Consider the following 22,169-nt stretch of genomic DNA (forward strand, 5'->3'; position numbering starts at 1 on the left):
TTCGGTGCTGGCGTGGCCGTTGGTGCTATTGTCGTTGCCCTTGCGCGTGCGTCTGGTTGCTCTTTCACAGATATCAGATTTTTACGATGTGTTGATGGATGACTTTGAGATCAGGCTGTAACAAATCTGTGTACATATGTATGTATGTTAGTATTTTTAGAGATCGTTAGTTGCGAAAGAAATTGATTTAAGATTTGTAAAAGTATACAGAATTTACTGCAGGCATGCCCTCTAGGAAATATCTTGACCAACGGAAACGATACTTTACTACTATGACTTGGTTTTATCTGTCCATCACAAGAAGCTTTAGGAATAAAGATTTAGACAAGAAGGAGCTTAGAAGTGTTACTGAGCACTTCACGGCCAAACTGGACGCTTTTCTGGATGAGATCCGTTTTCGATGGCAAAAATTCTGATTGCCTTAGCTCAGCTTTTGCTACATAAACCTAATAAATGAAGATTTCAGTGCAAATACATGCCATGCACAAACTTGGTATGAAGGTAATTAAAATGTATTCGTTTTGTATCTGCATTATCTTCCAAATTAGAAAATTGTGGAATAAAAGAGCAGGGTAAATCAAATTTTATCAAAATTTGATTTTTAACATTAGCGCCTATTTTGTTAAGGTTGGTGGATGAAAACGTTAACCGATTTCCACGTTCTTTTAGATTCTTTTCTTGGTAAAACCATCATAAACTCGGAATTTCGTCAAAAAATTGAAAACATTTACCATTTCCGCCCAGCCAAAAGTGCAGGGGGCGTGGCAGTGCGTCGACTTTTACCAATTTCCACATTTCTTCATTCCTGAGTGCAGGAGAGGAGTCTGTAAAAAGAAAGGCAAACCGCGGCATCCCGCAAGGTTTATATAGTGAATATTCTGCTGTCACGGTTACCGGGCACAGGTTGTCCGGTGTTTGCTTACGCCGATGATCTTGCCCTGATGGCAGTTCGTAAGCACATCCAAGTACTATGCGACCTAGTCCAATGCGCTTTACGCGTTGCGGAAACCTAGTCCATGACATCTGCTCTTAGTGTCAATTCGGAAAAACTATCATGACAAACAAACTGACAAAGCCTGAAAGGGTAGAGTGCATGATGCTCATATGGACCTAAATAGTAAACTACAGGAAGGCTGTGAAGCTATCAGACTACACATTTTGATAAAGTGAATTGCTACGAGCTTCCGGGGGATGATTTCCAAAGAAAGATCCACCACAGGGGTGATTGGGAGGCAAGCTAGGCAAGCAAAGGAACCTTATTGTCTGCAATCAATACCGCTTGAAATGCGGGCATTCCGCTATTTTCCTGCAAACTACTACTGGAAAAAGTCTTTATCAAACGGGCAAACACAAGGTGGACTGTGGAACTCATGTGCAGGATAGCAAGGCATATTTGGCCTGAGTTGGATAAACGCAGATCTCGGTCAGTCCTCCGATTTGAGCGTACAATTTGCTGAAACGCAATTGGAGTTCTCACCGGGCACTGCCTGATGGAAACCCACGACTGCATACCGTTAAACGATTACTGTCTTAGCTGCCGTAATGTGGAGGAAATCGAAAGCGTAGAGCACTTTCTAAATCAATGTCCGGCATTGGCGGGGGCTCGATGTTGTTGTTGTTGTTGTAGAAGCGTGCAGCTTTTGTAGGGTCCGTCTATAGGGCCAGAGGTGTTAACTGAGTGGGGTTTAGTGGGCACGCGAAGAGAAGTCTCGAGTCGTGGGGTGTCTATCCGAGACAATCGAGGCGAGGGCTCGTCAACGCTCGTTCCCTCACTGCCTTTTTGAATGTTTGGCTGTTTCAGCTGGCATCTATGACATTGTGGTTTCACTTTTAAGGTAAGAGGAGGGAAATAATGAGTCTTTTATATGGCATCACAAAGGGCCCATAATATAACCCTAACCTAAGTGCAGAATGATGCATATACGAAATGTCAGGAAATTTATAGTACGGTTACTACTTTTGGCCCCACTGTGCGTCATCGGTTTCGGTAGTAATATGCACTTTTTTTGTCTAATATCTCATTATCAATAGCGACGATGGTTCCATAATAACAACAAAAATTACAAAATATATCGACAATTATATTTAAATACTTCAAACGACGTCAAAGACATCACAGTGGTCAAAAAACACTCCCTCTAAATTTTTCTCAAGAAAGTAAAACATCGAAAATTTTATTTAATGAATTTTTATTATTTTTTTATTTAATAATTTTTTGTGTTTCCTTTTGGAATATTTTCATTCACACGTAATATTTTCTCAATACGCAATAATTAGCTTTAATGTGTATGGATTTTAGGTTTTAAGTTACTTACAAGCTTGTTTTATACATAAATATTTAGATTTTCTTAATTTTTTTCCAATAAGCAGCTACTTTCAATTTACTTAATTTTTTTCTTTTTTAATACAATTACATTTTTAGTAGTTACAATACCGTTTAGCAGTTCTAAAGCAATTTTAAAATTTTTTATGTATGCACTTGCTTCAATACATTACTAGTAGAACTTGCAAAACGCGCCTCGACATGGAGCAAGGCAACGCTCGCATTTCTAAAACACACTGAGATACGTTTTTGAACAAACAACACATTTTGCGTAAATTTACAAAAGCTTAGCAAATAAAAAGGAATACAACTCAAATTTACAAGGTATCACGTCCCACTGTACGGTGGTGTGCCAGCCATAATTGTCTTGCTGATACTTTTCAGCAAATATTTGCACGAATTTGATATGATTTGAAAACAGAATTTACAAAAGCTCAACGGAGAAGGTGGATTCTAATGCGCCAATGCATGAAATTTCTCACAAATTTTCAGCGAAAGGTTGGCGCTTTAGCAACACATTCCCCGCCGTTCACGCGCAAAAAGCAACAAAAATTAAATTTCTCAATTCTAATTAACTACTTAAACAAATTTGATTATAAATTACTAGATACAGAATAATTTAATTCTCTTCTACAATTAGTTTACAAAAACCCTCTGCTTGAACCTTCATTTTCCGTTTAATACTGTTTTTGGCTCTAACATCAACACCACAACAACAATACAATCACCACTACCACCTCCGCTTAATTGTGTGGGCTACGCGTCTGCGGTGGCGCCGTCAACGTCTGTTGCTGCTGCTGCGGCACTTGGTAGGGGCTGAAACGTTGAAATTGCCGAGGTCGCATATCGGGCGACGGCGAACCGCCCGACGACGTTGACGATGGCGTCGATGCTGTTGGTGGAGGTGGTGGTGTACGATTGGCTGCCGCCGCCGCTGCTGCTGCTGCTGCTGCTGCAGCCGCCTGCGCTTGAGCTTGAGCTTGTGCTTGGGCTTGCGCCTGAACAGCGACAGCTTGTGCGGCGGCCGCTTGCTGATTGGCGCTGGCCAAAAATCCGGCCGTCAGTTGTGGCCATTGCTGCTGGAACATGTGGAATGCGCCGAGGCCGGGTGGTGGTGGCGCCTGCTGTGCATACATTTGTGGCATCATTAGCTGTGCGTACGGCGAATTGCCGCCAAACATTTGCAGATGTTGACGCGCCTTCTCGAAAATGGCCATCGAGGTGGGATCGACGCCTTGCTGCGCGGCGAATTGTTGCATCAGCGGGTCAGGGAAGAGGCGTAGCGGTGAGCGAAGTTGCTGTTCGAGCAACAATGCCTCCATGGGATCGCGATCGAAGTCGGTGAGACGTGACGAATCGCGAAAACCTTTGGCGAAGGGATTCGAGTCGATTTTCAGTTTGGTTATTAGCTGATTTTGGTATGCGGTGACGGCGGTGAAGACGGTCTCGGGAAAAACGTACGTCTTATGGTCGAGTTCCTGCAGTTCTTTGGGATTTGTGGGTATGCTTTGGCCATGGCTGAGGCGAACCAAATGGATGCGCGGCTGGTAACGATGCATAGAATTCAAAACAATCTGGAAGAAGAAGAAGTATAGAGGAAAAAACGAAAATATTTATTAGTCTTGTGTTCGAGCGAGTCAAGTGGAGATTTTTTTGTTTAGCTGTTATGTATTATGTAGTTACATACAAATATGTATTTATGTGTGCCTTCTTATGAGCGGGATGGCTTGAGAGCGCACATGCGCAGTAAAAACTCTACAAAAGCGCGCTATGTATTTTATAAAAGTTTGTGTGTAGTTGTCTGTTTTTGTGGCAGAGAAGCTCGAATGCAGATGAAATTAAATGAAACACATTGATACACACTTATGTATCTGCAGTTCGAAAATCCCGCAGAGTGGAAATTTGGAAAATAAAATTAAAAAATTTAAAAATCACAAAATTGATGGCGTATTTAATAGGGTTGGTGGGTACGGCGTACAAAGCTGAAATGGCGTTCAACTCAACGCGCTAAGTGCATACAGACGAATAGCTAAATATGTATGTATGTATGTGCATAGGTCTTGGTCCAATTGCTTATTTTTACTACAATATAAAATAAATTAAATGAAATTGAATTAAATAAAAGTAAAAATAAAATTTTAAAATTTAAATCCAAACAAAATTACGAAGCCACAACTCTCACTCTTGGTGGGGGTTTTAACTGGTCAATGTCCAATCGGTGTTCACGCAGTAAGGCTATCTCCTTAGGTGCCCAGCGTACGCGAGCCTAAAGTTGAAATAATTTGGCTCTCACACCTTTAATAGCCGCAAGGAGCTTTCAGACGTTTTATCGATTAAAAATTGGGTGCCGTTTAGAACGTGGAATCGCAAAGGACAATCTCCTAAATGTCTAAGTGAGACCCTGGCATCTCGGACTGCCACCTAAACTAACCTAAGATAAATCTATAAAATTGGAAAAAGCAAATTGAAACAAAATAATATTAAAATTAAATTAAATTATAAGTTTAAGGTGAAAATAAATTTAAAAAAAAAATAATGAAGAAATATCAAAATTAAAATTATGTAAAAATTAAAGGAATATAATATGAAATGAAAAATTTTTTAAAATCAATTAATAATAGAATAAATTTAGATTTAAATTGAAATTAAATAACTAAGTCGAAAATAATAAAAGAATGTTTATAATATATAATGAAATATGTAAGTGAAAACAAGATAAAATAAAATTAAGAAAAATTAAATGAAATTAAATAAAAGAACTTGATCAAATTTACAAAAATTTATAAAATATGTGAATAATAAAATACATCTATAATGAATTATTAAGATAAAAAAAAAACCAAATAAAAAAAAACAACAAAACAAATAAAATAAAGTAAAAAAATTGTTTAAATGAAATGATAACGAAAACAAAGAAAACAAAAATTAATTAGAGTTAAAATTACATATAATTAAAAGATATTAAAACAAAATGAAAAAATTTCAAAAATCAAATTAAAACAAAATAAAATTGAAACAAAGTTAGATATAAATTTGAAATTAAATACCGAATCCGAAAATAATATAGCAAACAATAAAATAAAAAAAAAATAATAAAATAAAATAAAATAAAATAAAATAAAATAAAATAAAATAAAATAAAATAAAATAAAATAAAATAAAATAAAATAAAATAAAATAAAATAAAACAGGCCGGATATAATAGTGGTCGAAAAAGAAGTGAATAAAGAGTTTCTCATAGATATAGGCGTACCAAATACTCACAATCTTCAAGATTGTTATATGGAGAAATACAGAAAATACCAGAGCTTGGCATACGAGATGAAGGATTTGTGGAAATTAGAAAAAGTAGAGGTGATTCCAGTTATAATTTCGACAACAGCAGTTATTCCGAAATCATTGAACACTAGCCTGGAAAAACTCAACATGGTAGAAAAGCGAAGGGCCATACAAAAATCTGTGATATTATCTACAACGTCGATAGTTCGTAAATTTCTGAATATAAATTAGCATTAAGAAAAAGAAAAACTTGCAACTGTGTAGTATTGTCAATATCCGTTTGTAACCAATCTGTAGACAATATTTCTCTTATACTACTTTATAATCAATAGTGTTAAGTATTTTGTTGTATACCAACCAATACTTGATGTCAACCGGTAACGGAGAAACCATAAAAAATAAAATAAAATAGAATAAAGTAAAATAAATTAATATAAAATAAAAAGTAAAAAAAAATAAATAAGAAGAAAAATTATAGATTAAAATAAAATTAAAACAAAATAAAAAATAGAAATAAAAATAAAATAACACAAAATAAATAAAAATTAAATGAAATATAATAAAATATATTAAAATAAATTATAGTAAAACATATGTGAGGTTAAAAAGTACAATAATAAAAATTTCATTTATATAAAGCAGAATTTGAAATAAAAAAAAATCAAATACAAGTTACAAAATCTCGTATATCTACTTTAAATTTTGGTTTTGAATTTTGGCGTGAGAGAGAAATAAAGTAATACATATTTAAAAACGCAAATTTTAAAAAAAAAAAAATTTACTCCCTTTTTGATTGATAAGGAGGACCTTTAAAAAACGCTTTCAGGCAAGAGTTTTTCAATGAAACCTTCTCTTAGGAAAGTATATTATAAAATCTTTGACATTTCTCGTCTACTTACAAAGAAGGTATGTTTCCAAACCAACTCGATGCAGTGGAAGAAAAAACTCAGTCCCGGTCTCGGAGTTACTAACTCTTTCGTTGTCGCTACTCCACCCAATTACCTTGATTTTAGTCAATGCTAGTTTTCTTACAAAAAAAAAAAACTGCGCTTGTGTTTACCAACAACTACTTACTCTTTACAAACACATTTTCATAAGCTGCCTACATACCTTTACATTAATATATATACATTTATAATGTGATTCACCACCACAACACTCACCTGTCCATTCTTATCCATTTCATTATTAGTTAGTTTCACCTTCTCAAAGGAGATAACCTGTTTGCGCAACGCTTCACAGCTGAATGGACTATCCGGATGCGCATAGAGACGAGCTGGCGGTGCGGGATCAGCCTTACCGGCGACTAGCCAAGCTGAACGATGATACGCATAGCGATAACGTTTCGAGTCCATTGGTATGATATCGAGTAGCACAGCATAACGATCGGCAGGTTGTATTTGACGCAATGGACCGGAGAAGCTGACGCGTACAGTGGGGAACATGCGCCTAGAAAAAAATGGAAAAATAAAGCAAAATAAGTACAATTATGAAAAATCGGTTGAGTGGCGGGAATATGATATACATACATACATACCTATGTACATACAAACAAACAAAATATATGACTATGTTTTATGACAGTAGAGTGCTGTGATTTTTATTGCTGAGAAATGAGTGTAAGCATGTAAGTACATGTACATATGTATGTATGTATGTACCTATGTCTGTACGGGCGATAAAATCGAACTGTGTGGGCAAACTCGCCCAAGTTGCCAGCACCGCAGGTTGCCTTGTTGTCTATGTAAAATGTCTAAATGGTGGCTAGACCACTATTGCTATCTACATATCTGCGGCTACATGCAGGTATGTATGTGCGTGTGTGCGAAAATCCTTAAATTTATGCCTTAAATCCTTTCTCACAGCGCGTAGCTATGTACGTACATACAGATATTCGCCCTGCCTTGTTCATTCCATATTCTTCACCTTGCTTTGTATCTGTCAGTTACATATTTTCTTTGCTTTGCGCTGTTTGTGTTTTCATTATTCGTTGCGCCTTTGTTTGCTATAAACAAACCCAATTGTAGTATTTTTTTCCCGAAGCCGTTTTGTTGCTTTTCTGTTGTTGTTTTTCTTTCTTTGTTCACCTTTTTGTTTGCTATCTACTACCTTCACGCCAAGAAGTCAATGACAACTAGCAAGTATCCTGCGGTTTTAATGCTTCTAATACCAGATACAAACACTTTGACGTACATACATACATACAATGAAGGCAGTCAAGAAAAAAGATATATGTACATATGTACATAATACAACAACAACAACAACAAACACAGCAATATGCCTGAATCGTCGACGGCCAAAATAGGCCTTTTGCCCATGCACCAGATGACATAACTAAGTTAAAACAACAACTATGTATCTGCTGTTTACACCAACAAAGTCCAGCGGAGTGGAGCGCTGTGCAGCGGTGGAAGTAGTGAATTGAATGGCTGAATTCGTTACGGGGACCGCCCTGATTGTTAGGTGTGATTTTTACAATATCATTAAAGGTAAATGCAGGAAACGCACAGACTGCTTTTGTGTGTGTGTGTGTTTGTGTGTTTGTGTATTTGTGCGCGCTTGTGGCTTTGCTGCATGTTGCCAATAAACAAGTTGCGTAGCGGTGTGTGTTTTGTAAAAAAGGGGCTGGTTGGTGGTCGTTTCATGGCTTCATTTCTGCGCAAATGTGGTTGTCACAAGCACCACCATTCGCAGCAGCAAAACCACGAGCGCGCACCACCACTTTGACAGCTAGTCAGTCAGTCAGTCAGTCAGCAGCGCGGCGTGGATTTTTGTTTCCTGCTTTGAGATACAACCAGCGTTGCTTTGATTGCTGCACTGTAACTGGTTTTTGTTGTTGTTGTTGGTGGTGTTGGTGGTGTTGCGTGTGTGGTCAACAACATAAAAGAGTTCCACTTTATGACAGCGTCAGCACACAACTACTTGCACATAAAAATCGCACGACCCCCTAGCGTCATTTGCTGTCTTCGAGAAATCAAATTGCAAAATGCACTAAACCAGAAGAGGGAGAAGCAGAAGAAGAGCTGGTGAAAAACAAAAAAAAAAAAACAATTAACAATTGAAAATAAAATGCAATTCGCAAAAAGTGCCATGCCTAGTGGTTGTTGTTGACAACTGCAACGCCCTGTTTTTTTTTTTGCTTTTTGCTACAACCTGGCCAAGAGCCTACATAAGTAGATACAGGTCGATAGAGGAGTTTACATACGATATTGTTAGCAAGATTGATTGTTTGAGACGTGTAGGAGCCGTTGTTTCGAATTGTTCCATATTCTGACATTTGGGTGTTACACCAACTGTTGCCACTCTTTTTGCCATCCTCGATTGTAGCGCACAAGAAATCAATGGCCGCAGTTTTTTAATTACGAATGTGCTGAATTGGACCGCACACGTGCAAATTTTTTTCACAGAAATTTTCTTAGAAGTTTCTTCTTTTACTTCTGTTCGAAATGTTGATTTGTTTGTTAGAAGTGTAGAAAAGTGAGAAATTTGGAAAAATTTGCTCTTTAAGAAATTAATTGTGTTGAATTATCTAGAAAATTGTGCGCACAATGGAGGAATTCAAAAAAATTTTGATGTTCATATATGTACATATACAAATACTATGGTGTTCGACTATTCGCCCCATTCCGAAAACCGGTTTTCGAGTTATGCGAAAAATGGTAGTTATAAAATACCGGTTCCCCATTTTCAAATTGACAAAAAATCGGATGAATGGTTTAATTTTACATATCTTGTTTACAGTAACACTTAGATACTACTAGTTAAAAACCATGACCAAATTAAAAAATGACTCCTAAAAATTGGCTTTCATGTAGAAATCAATTTGTCAAAATAAGTTCGTAGAATTTTGGGTTACAAGTAAAACCTAAAAAATTAAGAAAAAATTCACTTAATGAGGGTTCAGCGATCGTAACAAGATTAGATCGCTACAGCAACAGCTCTGTTTTTCTATCAGTATATTATAGGCATTATATTATAGGCCACTCAGCGAGAATCAATCAGCACCTGAATTCCATCATCGGAGACCAACGTCACCTATCGCAGACAAAGAGCTCGTGAGGTTCGCAATACTTGGACATAACCCTATTCTGATATGGGAGCTGGTTAAACTGTTCAGCCCCATTTCTACCAGATGCCCGATGACATTAGCCCACCTCTTTATATGACCACTCACATCAGCTCATCTAACATCCCACAAAATGAAGCCGATTCACTGAGTTAGGCAGAGTTTAGAAAACGTGAAAAGTGAAAATGTTTGGTTCGATGCTCCTTTTATTTATACATAAATATAATAGTTTTCCGCAGTAAAAAAATATCCAGTAGTCAGATACAATATTAATAAAAATATTCAAATTCGATTTTCAATAAAATAAATATTTGAAATTTATAGATTCTTGTATATACATAAATAAACTAGTTGAAAACGCGGTTTATTCTATTTTAAAAATCTGTTTTACTTGGGATTCGAAAAATCCTGATTTCAAAAAGATGACCAAGAATATTAAAAAAAGACCGTCTGGAACCGGTTTGGAGAAACCGAGTCATTCTCCCTAATATATGCAGTGCATATTATGCACTGAGAGTTTATTTACGTCAGCTAAATACTAAAAAGACAATAAGCAAATCAGGCAGTCAAGACGATTTATACATATAAATATTTCATCCGCATGCGACTCACAGTGTTTAGACTATATGGAGGCAAGTAGAAAAAAATCATGGTGACAATTGATAAAAGAACCGGTTGGGCTTAGAGAGGGAAAAGTAAAGTCATAAATACAAAATTTCACATAATTTACTCACTCCCCCCCCCCCCCCCCCCCCCCCCCCCCCCCCCCCCCCCCCCCCCCNCCCCCCCTCGCTCTCCACGAACGGTACATTTCTAAAAAATACTGGAATCGACTAATCAGTTTAGTTGCCTTTGGCGCTTAACACATTAAAGCAAGTGTTTCTTTTTCATCTGTAATCAATTACTTAAGTGTTGTGGAATATTCTGGTGAAGGTATTTAACATAAATTTAGTATTTTCCTTTTTTTTTTAAAGTGTGAAATTAGACGCATATTTTAGAGAATTTTATTTACTTTTCGAATATATAATTGGATCTTTTCGCGCCACTTTACAAATATATGTAATTTTCGATTTTCTTAATTTCTGATTTTTAGCTTCTTTTTGCATAATTTCGCGAGAAGAATTTTACGAACAATGGAAAAATCTCGCCAAACATTTGAAGAAAAAAGAATATTTACACCTATGTAATTTAAAAGTATAACCTTTGTTTTCTGAGAGTGTAAAGCAGGAAACAAACATGAACCAAAATTCCATCACATTTAATGGCTGAGCCCACATTTTTTTTTTTTTGAGTTTTAGGACGTTATAGTGATCCAAACCTGTCCATATTTTATATTTTGGGTTTTCTAACAAAAGCGAGAGTACAAACTAAATTTCATCGAAATCGGATTAAATTTAATGTTTTTGCACACAAGAGTGGAGGGCGTGGCAATTATTCCATCGTTACCCAATTTCATAATGCCCTATTTCTAAGTAAAATTTGAGCACATGTCAAGTTTCAGCGAAATCGGTGGAGGTTCGCTATTATTTCCACCAGCTTCCATATAGTCGAGATACTGCGCGACTTATAGAAATATTTCAACCACGGATAATTAAATACATATAAAAAAAAACAAGTAAGTCGGTTGACTGTTTTGGGCGTGAGAGGGCTACATACACTTGCATAACTTAGACATGTAGATAGACAAATAGTCTATAGCTGCGAACAGTAGGTATATTGTACCTCGGCTCATCAGAACACTACATCTAACTCTAAAGACTTTATAAATTTCGGAATAGATCCCGGGGTAGAGAGTTTATGTGCTCTTCTCTTGTTCATATATATCTTATGCACCTCTCCCTTCTCCTTGCAACGGCCTAGCACTCAAGGAGTATGCGCAATTACGTATTTTTTAACGGACATTGTGGCATCTTAGCATACAATGATTCATTGAAAAAAAAACAGTAATTATTCTAAGCCTCACGTTAGGAAGGTCTCTGAGTAACCTACATATCCTTAGGTTGTACCACCCTAGTAAGCTCTTAACTTCAAGAAGACTGTGGTGTTTTGCCAATGCATATCTTCTTATGTACAAGTGCTTTCCGTCAAAAGAGCTTTTCTTAGTGAAAGTTGGCGAAGGAGCTTTGTTTTGTAAGATTTTCGTGCCAGAATAAACAAGTCTTACAAACTACCTTTCCCACTGTCTTTCAATTGTCTTACAGAAGTCTTTCAACTATGTCAGCTAGATTTGCAATCTAATAAGAAGATAATAAAAAGTTGAGAGGAGCCATGGATTGGATCATAATTTTGTCGTCTTAAAAGGGTTTTGACGCCAAGTCCTCCTCTATAGCTGTGGGGGCCTCCCTCTTCCTCTGCTACTACCAGCGGGTTCGGAGCTGAAAACTTTCAGAGCGGAGTCCAGCGGGGCCGTTGTATTTTAATTCGCCGCACTATGTCTATGTCGTTGTAAAGCTCATTCAGCTCATCGTTAAATCGTCTGTGGTATTTGCCGTCGCTGACGCGTAAAGCCTTGAAAATCTTCCGAAAAATGTTTCTGTCGATTACTCCAGAGTTGCCTAATCGGATGTTGTCATTGTCCATGATTCTGCGGCATATACCTGCCGGGCATGATGAGACACTTATAGAGTGTGGTTTTCGTACGACGAGAGAGGACTTTACTCTTTAATTGCCTTCTCAGTCCATAGTAGCACTTGTTGGCAATAGTGATTCTACGTTGAATTTCTATGCTGCAACTATTGTAATAATTATCGGTGTTAATGGCGGTTCACAAGTAAACGCAACCGAAATTATAACTGTCAACAGTGATGTCGGTGTCTATACTCGAATGCGCTGATTATTGGTTTGGTGGCAGGAGATACTTCGTCTTGTCCTCGTTGACCACCAGACCCAATCGCTTTGTATCCTTATCCATCTTGTTAGCGATGATGTCGATGTCATCGACGTACGCCAGCAATTGCACGCGGGCTGATCCCGCGGTAGTTGGTGCGTTTGGCGGGGTTGCCTTTCTTGTGGACTGGGCACAGCACTCTTAATTTCCAGTCGTCGGGTGTGCGTTCATCTGACCATATTCTGCATAACAGTTGCTGCATATACCTTATCAACTTCTCGCCGCCGTGCTTGAATAGCTCAGCTGGCAGGCTGTCAGCTCCAGCAGCTTTATTGTTTTTCAAGCGTGCTATTGCTATTCGTATAGTCATATAGTGGTGGAACATCGACGCCGTCATTATCGACTGGGGGCTCTACTAAAAATTTATTAAGTACCAAAAGGTTTTCTGTGATATTCGAGTACGAGTTCTCGCCGAGTTCATGCTATTCAAATATCTAGACGATAATTTTAGTACCAGGTTGGTAATACTAAAAACTAGAAACTATAACAAAATTCTTCCACATTTTCTAATAAACATTGCTTAGCTTTCTAACTCTGTCGAAGACATTTTTTCCCACCCTCAGACACCTTCAGGGCACATTTTCTTCCCACTGCGAAAGTGTTTAACAAGAAATATGTTTTTAGCGCGCCATTTAACACACAGCGGTGTGTCCTTGCCGTAATTTTCTCAACGTTGTTACTCGTATTTGCTGGTTGTGTATTAATTTGAAAGAGAAAAGGATTAAAATGTATTGCCACATGCAAACCTGCCGTCGCATATCACTTTTTTATTCTAATTTTGCTGTCGTTACGTTTTAAGCGTATTTCTTATTGTTTTTGTTTTGTTTTGTTTTGTCTGTTATCCGCTGCCGTTAATCTACTCACATTACGAGGTAATTTGTTATAAAATAATGCAAAAGTAAAAAGAAATACAATTACAAATAAATGTTATAGACCGAAAGAAAGAGTTTAATTTGCCCCCCTCTAAAATTAGTGCGACGCAATTGCCGCGAATCGAAAAACAAAAGAAAGAAAAAAACAAAAAAAAAAATATATCTAGTGGAGTGTTTATTGCCACGAACGCTACATGACGTCGCCGTGCGGCAAGTAGACTGAATGTCGCATGCTTGCAGCTTTGCAACTGCTGTCAGTGCTGCAATCGCCGTCGCTCCGACGTTTCACCTGACGTGCGCGGCATAAAAACCGCACTAATGCCACATTTGCATGTTTGGCCAAAACACATGCAACATCAGCGATCAGCGGACTCTAGCTTACATACATACATTTATATATACATATATGTATGTAAGTGGCATTGTCAATGGCAAACAGGCCGTCTGCAACACCAAACATCCCTGCCACCAACCAACGGCGCGGCGCAACCAACCAACCAACTCGCAGCTGCCCCTACGCTTACGCCTCACATACACACATATGCACTTTCATAGGGAATAAACTATTTTTTTTTTACTTTTTTACTACACGTACTTATGTATGTATTCAAATATTTATTTGCCTCTGTGTACATACCTGCCGGTTTTGGTGATAATCATCTCGGTGCCCAGCTCATGAAAGCGATCCCACAATTCTTTTGTCTCCAAATGACATTGCACCGGCTTTAGTTCATCACAATTGCAGGAGCCCACAATTTTCGGCGTCTTCTGCGGCGGCTCGGGTGTGAGACATTCCTCCGTGTCGGTGCCGGGCGATTGGGGAGGTGTGGAACGACCCTGGCTGCTGGTTGTACTGCTATTCAGATGATTCTGCGATGAGCTGCTATTATTGTGGTTATGACTATTACTATTGTTGTTGTTGTTGTTATTGTTATTGCTGTGACTGTGGCTGTGGCTATGATGGTGACTATTGTTGTGATGTAGGCGGCGCACCTTGGCCGGTGGTGGTTCTTCTGAATCGCTGCAATCAACCACATCAACATCCACTTCATCTTCCACGGAGATGGGACCTATGCAATGGATGAGAGGTGGGAGAGAAGAGAAGAGCAGAAAAATTAGATGTGAATACGACAGAGGCATCTGAAATGGCAACTAGGTCAAGAAAGTAGGCTAAAAACTACATATAAGTATGTTGTCATTTAAAATATGTAGCAAATTCCGTTCAGTTGTGATAGATGTATACAATGTTGCTGCAACATGTTGACGCGCGTTCGCGAAATTGCTGCTAAAAAATAGTGAAATTTATTGCTACTGCTTTATAATGCGAACGCAAATTAATTGTAATTATTTAGCACCAGTAACAATGTTTATGAATGTGTTTGTATATATATGTATATGTCTTTGTACTTGTGCAGCCATATTACACATTACTTGATAATTTATTTCCGTTGCGCTTGAAAATTTCACATTAACCTAATCGTTTAATTTTCACACTTTTTCTTGTATGTATTTTGCTTTATTTTACGGCACAGCAGCGAAAAGCCGTGCGCCATCAAGTAATGATTACTCGCCTTTAATTACTTAGTAAATTGTCAAGTGTAGCAACATTTCAAGCCAACAACTGCACTTGTTGCTGTCATATAAAATTCAATTATTCATAATTGTGCTAAATGCAGCGGCAACGGCAAAAAAACAACAAAAATCACAAATAGCCGCATACATAGCTGAAATAACATTAATTATAGTAGTAAAAACAGCGACAGCAGCAACAGCGGCAGTGGCAGCAGCAAAAACAAAATAAGCCAAGCCAACTTTACGATAATTATTGTTGTCATTTTTTGTTTTTTTTTATTGTTTTGTTATGCGCGTGTTGCAACTGCAAATACATATGCATTGGCAATAGCAATCTGGTCGCTTGGTGCACATATGTACGTATATGCCATATGTATGTGTGCAGAAAATATGTGTGTGCACATTAGGGTGGATCAAAAATGCATGTGAACAAGTAAAGTCGGAATTGTAATGCTGTCACCCCCTAGGATTGTTCTATACCGAAAAAATATACCCTTACTTTTTTTATTTTTAAATCAAAAAATATTTAGAGATCACTCAAAGCGCCCAAAGTTTTCCATGTATTTTATATGGGGGAAAACCACTTTTCGTATAAATGGTATAGAATACTTAAAAATCATTATTTCCCTACCAGAAAACTCTTTTTATCTGCAGAAGATTCCCAATAACAATATCCAATTGTTTATTTAACCATTTTTTCATCGCAACTATAATTTATAGGTCCGCCAAGAGCTCATACAAAACCCGAAAAATGCAATGTTGCGACTAATAAAAAATCTTTTGTATTTAAAAGTGGTTAAATAAACAATTGGTTATTTTAACTGAAAGTCTTCTGAAGAGAACCAGAATTTTCCGAACGAAAAGTATTGATTTTTAAGAATTCTATACCATTTCTACGAAAAATTTTATTTTTCCCATAAAAAATACATTGAAAACTTTGAGCGCTTTGAGCGACCTCTAAATATGTTTTGATTTCAGAATAAAACAATAGGGGTATAGAACAATCCTAGGGCGTGAGAGCATTACAATTCCGACTTTACTGTTTTTGGACCACCCTAATGTACATACATAGATATGTATGCCTTGATTTTTATGCGTTTATCACAATTATATTGATATAGTGCGCATTTTGCTTGGCAACTACAGCTTTCAATTGCCTTTGCTTTACTTTTTCATTTTTAAATGCTTTAATTTATTTATAATTAATTTGTTTTTTTTTTTATTAATTTTATAAGGTGTGAAGTTCATTAGATTAAAAAAAGTTAATAGGTATACGTTCAAAAGAGCACAATTTTCCGTTGTTGTTGATTTGTAGTTATTTCAATGATTTGTTATTTGCGTTGTTAACAGTTTTTTAATTGAGAAAAAAGTAAGCCATTTCCATGAGCTTTTAGCTCGGTTATTTATTTATTTGTGTTGAGGACCGTTAGAGCCAAAACTAACTAAGAAGTAATGAAATATTTAGGCAAAGGTGTGCAAATATCTCTTGGATTTTTCTTCAAGACGACAGACAAAAACGAGCATCCTGGCCATGCATGTTTTCCCAAAAGCTCGCCTACTGATTCTTTCTTGGACTTTTTCTCGATGTTATGCCTGAGTACTTTTTCGAAACACTAATAGCTTTCATACAGGTAAAATTTGCAGCCTCCATTGTTGTTTTCAAAGCGCTAGTTTCACTTTCAACCCAAAATTTGTATTTTTCTTCATTTCCTTGCAAAATTTCACAGGAACGTTCTATGAGGCAGTTGATATCTTGTTTCTGAGTGAATGTTGAGCTTGGGTAACAGAAAACAGAAATTGATACTTGTCAGAATGTCTTTGGAATACCACGTCTTCAATTCTTCTCTTGTATGGTATTTATGCAGGAACTTTATAGTACTCTTCATACTTTGGGAAGGATCATTGTTTTGATTACTTTGGCGAGGGCAAGTTCTGGTTATTTCCAACTTTTTAGCTAACATGGGTTCTTCAAATGCTGAGTCTTTCGGCGTCGAATGCCTTTGAAAGGACGATATTTTAGAAAAATCACACGTAGCCTTCGCTGCAGTTATTCTTCATGTCCCTTCACTTATGCGCTTTTATCGGTGCCCATGCGAATTCTGCAAGGACGACAGTTAATTGAATAATGGTGCATGATTATGATTATGATTATGAAATGGGGTTATCCAACCGGTGAGAGAAGCATGTCGTCTCAGGGTGTTCGATTATTTCGAGCTCCCTCTGTTCCTACCCTAGCTACGACTATGCTTGCCGAGATCCCTCCGTCCGCACATTAGCTATTCAAGAGGCATGTAGATTGGAGTATTTTTGTGATAAAGTAGTTAAAAAATCAAAAATTACATAAGTCTCTCAAAACATACTATTTCTCAAATTGATTTACCGATCCAGCGATGAGCACCGAAAAACTTCTTCCTAGCTTCCTGCTTTTTTTAGAAGGAATTCGAAGATTATTTGCTCTTGATGCTTTTTTTATACATGCTGTCTTTTGAACCCTTTTGAAATAAGATTGTCAGTGATAAAGGAAAAGTTTCTGAGTCCATCATTGCAAATTTGACGGAGAAGCTTTCTATAGCCATTTTATTATGGATTGTTAATGGCTGAAAACGTTTTTATTGTTTTTAAAAATGGTCCATGATGATCAATACACTTTTGGATCCGTTGGATCCATTTTTCGAAGCAATACACACGAGCCTCTTTTAGAGCGTTTTCTAAATTGTATGGGATACAACGCGAACACACCTTTTTTACCACAAGGTGATCATGCAAAATCTTATTGATGATCGTCATACTAATGCCCGAGAATACCTAAACCCTTCGTACACAAGACTACGCAAATCATACCCGTTGAGATATCAGCTGTTAAATTTGCCTTTTCTAGAAAAAGTTTACATATTTCTTCCTTTCGGAGTCAGCATTCTTGTAGTTCGAATTGGAATAAGTCTTCGAGTGGTAAAGGCACATCAAAAAAGAGAATGGAAATGATTAATGAAGGTAATATTTGTGTGATCAACTAAAAAGAAAACTAACATATAGCATGCTAAATAAAATAAAATGAATTTTGAAAATGGACTCTAATTTAAATAATAATATTCCAGTTTAAGTAGAACCATAAAAAATTGGTTTCATTTGGTGGTCTTCATGCTTTTTGGGCAAAATAAATATTCAATTTAGAGTTTTTAGGCTGAGAATAATGTTGCACTTTCTTGTGTTTTTTGTTTTCTTAGAAAACTCCTACGTGTGTTTTGCAGGGCTTTTCAATATTTCAAAAGGAGCAGTCAGCTGAGATGCAAAAAACGCCGTTTTAAACTTTTTGCTGCAAAATAATATTAAAGGGGTGCTCTCCGAAGAATATAACACCTACATAAAAGAAAGGGCATGAATGATATGCAAGTACATATGTGAATTGCATTTTTTGTTTAAACTTGCACGTTACTTAATTTTTTTAGCTTTATACTTAGCCTAGCTATGAGTAATATAAAATGAAAGTATACTTGTGGTGCTAGTGTTTTTGTTTTTTCAAATAAATACTTAAATACAAATTTTTACAAATAAAATACAAATGGGCTATTCCATTGTGACTGGTGGGACATTTTACTCCAGAATATGATCAATTGTGAATTATGACTATGTGGTCAGAGCTTATAAAACAGCGAATGATATTTTTTAACATAGAACGATAACTATAGAATAAAAAATACTTTAACAAAAATACCAAACGATTTCTAAGTTTTATGTAACTATCATTTGAATGCACGATTGAGAGAATACAAAGGTTGCGCCGATCTCGGACCGCTATTTCCTCTTATCGAATTTGACAGCATCGTTATTTGCATGACGTCACACTTGTGCAACTTGTTTACGTTTTCCTTGCAACATTTTTTTTCTTACATTCTTGCTCAAGTTTTGGCATTTTTCTCTCGCAATTGCACCAGTGTGACGTCACACAAAAGTTATTCTCAAAAATCCTCTCTGATCGGCGCAATCTTGTATTCTATCATTCTTGATTTGAATGACTGTAACTGGTGGGACACTGAATAGAACCCTATTTTACCCATGTGGTCACTCAAAGAAGAATTTTAGCCAAAGCACTTAATCTTCACGAACGATGTTTTTGTGTCGTAAAATATGAATTATACGTTTTCGCTTTCAATAAAAATGATGTTTATATAAACTTCGTAGAAATATTAAAAAATATTTATAATTTTGACTGGTGGGACATCCCGTTGTGACTAGTGTAAATGAATTATGCGTGAAATAAAAGTTTCCGTAGACAAAAATTACAACTTCTCTCGATTTTATTTAGTATTTTCCAACAAATCAATGAAATGTAATCATTTAAAAAGAGGTTACTGCAGAAATAGAGATAATTAGGGCATATTTAAATGTATGTCATTTTCCTCTTTCCAGCGGAATGACCAAAATACAAACGCTCGTGATACTTATATCCAAAAGAAACAGTTTTTATTTGAAGCACCTATGATTAGGAAAAATATATAGCAAAAATCTGGTATACTATTTTGAACTTAAATTCGAAAAATCTGACACCGGATCCGAAATCAGCGATCTCCAAAACCTCTTCAAATAAAAGTTTTTGATGAAAACAAAAATAAAATAGAATCTTTGGTGTCCATATTGGATCCGCCATTTTGAATTGAAAACTCGCAAGCAGCAAGTTTCAAATGAATTTGGTTACTTCTGGACTTTTGACCACCAAATAGTAGTCGCCAAACCATAGTGCACAGGCAAGCGTCGCCGGCAATTTGTTCATTCGTCGCCGATACCAGTTGCACGCTACCTGTCGGCGGATCAATTAGTGAATAATAGATTTGTTTCTTTGGTGGAGAAATATCGTTCTTTGTACGAAGGGCATAAATCTCGTGGTATGTGACATGAAGATCTTGCTCAATCATTTCGCACGCAGCATCGATGTATTATGGAACGCCATCTGATTTGGGAATTCGTCGGTGAGCGAATAGCGACCACGAGAAAATTTATTATACCAATTTTTACGGGGTTTAGCGATGGTTGACGCATTCTTGTCTTTTTAATCCACGTCGTAAATTGTGAAAAATATTCACAAGAAAATGTGTTAGTTCCATTTTTTGCCGAGATAAATTTTTAAAACCACTGTAAAAAAACACTATTACAGCTCACACATCAAAACATTCTGAGTGCGTTTAGTAGAAGTGCTCAAGCCCTGAAATACAAATAGCAACCCTCGTAATGTTTATCACCGAAAGCTGTAGCATGAGTCAAATAGAGTTTAGCATTATTTCGGAAAGATTTTTCGCATTGACTTTGGTGTTGATTGCTTCTTCCGGCAGGGTGCGAAGATGAAGGGAAGAATTTTCATTAAAACAACTGGTTTGATTTTTGTGTTCGCCTCACGGATTGGAATGTCACATTGAAATATTTTTTTTTGCCCTATCTCGCCTCGCTGCTTATATACAGATAGCTTAACTAGCTAAAAACCAAGATTTCACTTTTTGATTGATTATGGTTCATTTCATCGAATTATATGTCTCCACGTCATTGTATACAACTACAAATTTTAGTTACAGCTTTTTTGCATTTCAGCGACAGTGTGAGATGGGGCTTTTCTATATTAAGTTAACTGTACATAAATATGTATGTACGTTCAGATAACATGATAAATTAGAGCAGAGCAGAAATTGAAAATCAGTTCGCTGTGATTAAAGGGAAAAAATTTTAAATCAATACATGCCAGTTGGGAGAATATGGGCCGATAAAATTCTATATGAAGCTTTTTTTATTTAAAGATGGCGTAAAAAAACTGTTTTTAGACTCAAAGTAACGCTTAAAATACGAAATTTCATTTGTCAGGTTTCAAACCCTTTTATGTGGTAGCTGGTTTGGTAAACAAAAATGTTTCCATTGCTGTAAAGGAAAAGGAGATGTAAATAAAAGAAGTTGTGTGAAACTAATTGCATGACTTTAATTTTCTTCCAAACAGATTAATCAGTCATTTATTGGGAGTGTCGCCTTTTTTATTGCTATTTATCTAAATATACTTTTTTCGCATTTACTTTCTCGCATGTTATAGCAAATCGCATTTAATTAGCCGCATTTAATAGAATAATTTACAATCTGCACATAATTTTTCAAGAAAAAACCAAAGAAATGACGTCAAGATTCGCTGCTTTCGCTTTGCACAAAAAACGAGCGCCCAAATATTAACAAATTAAAATTTATTATGAATATAATTTTAGCTTCTAATCGAGAGGTGTTAAAATGCTGAATGAGCATATGAAATACTAATGGTCCAGAGTCAATATGTGCGAATGTATGTATGTTTAAATTAAATTTTAACATTAATTAATAAGCTAATCAGCCACTTTATGCACATAAATAAATACATATGTACATATGTATGTATGCGCATATAAATATTTATAATTTTATATTATGCATATTTGCATTGAACAAATCGATTTGAAAGCCACAGCAACAGCAACAACATAAGCGCTCCAAGCAAAATCAAAAAGTAAAGAAATATTAACAGCCAATATTTTGTTTCCAGTTTTTGCTTTTCTACAACATGCTTGAAGGTTTATGTACACCTAGCACATAAATTCTCTGTTTAAATACGCTGATAGCTCAAATAATAAAATTCAACATATTTGCTAAAAAATCATTAGCATAATTATGAGCGTTTGCCCACCCAATTGTTTATGGCACGTTTAAATTATAAATTTTAATTTGTGCTGTGCGACTGAGGAGAAGTAAAAATAAATAATATTTTAAGAAATTTTTAATATTTTATTAAGGAAAACAACTCAAAAAAAGTCATTGAAATTCAAATAAAAAATCAAGGCAGAAAATCGCGGCGGCGGTCAGCAGCCAACATTGCATTCAGCTATCGGGGCCGCTTGTCTCTGCGGCCTGTTGGGTTGTTGGCCTGCAGTTTCGATCCACTCAGCAGTAGCTAAACATATTACCCGCTGATTTGCAAGATATCTCTTCTAGTTTTACTAAATATCTACCTGCCAATGCATGCCGTTACACATGCATATGAGCGTTTGTGTTTAGTACAAGGAATGAAACCGAAACCCAAACCGAAACCGTAACCGTTTAAAACCGTTTCGTTTTTCAAAACCGAAACCGAAACCGTAACCGTTATCTTGACCTGAAAAGGAACGATACCGA

General features: G+C 36.4%; 1 protein-coding gene across 1 annotated transcript in view; it reads right to left on the reverse strand.

Moving 5' to 3' along the window:
* Positions 1 to 2,254: 2,254 nt before the first annotated feature.
* Positions 2,255 to 22,169, reverse strand: part of mid (midline) — a 29,254-nt gene continuing 9,339 nt past the window's right edge. Inside the window, exons 2-4 of the mRNA XM_017620411.1 lie at positions 14,068 to 14,500; positions 6,766 to 7,051; positions 2,255 to 3,897 (exon numbers count right to left, since the gene is read on the reverse strand). Coding sequence (XP_017475900.1) covers positions 3,067 to 3,897; positions 6,766 to 7,051; positions 14,068 to 14,500 — 1,550 coding nt within the window. The 3' untranslated portion in view covers positions 2,255 to 3,066. The remainder of the gene's footprint in view (positions 3,898 to 6,765; positions 7,052 to 14,067; positions 14,501 to 22,169) is intronic.

The sequence above is a fragment of the Rhagoletis zephyria genome, unplaced genomic scaffold (genome assembly GCF_001687245.7).
Source record: "Rhagoletis zephyria isolate East Lansing unplaced genomic scaffold, Rhagoletis_zephyria_1.1 Rzeph_scaffold_02147, whole genome shotgun sequence".
Taxonomy (NCBI): Eukaryota; Metazoa; Arthropoda; class Insecta; order Diptera; family Tephritidae; genus Rhagoletis; species Rhagoletis zephyria.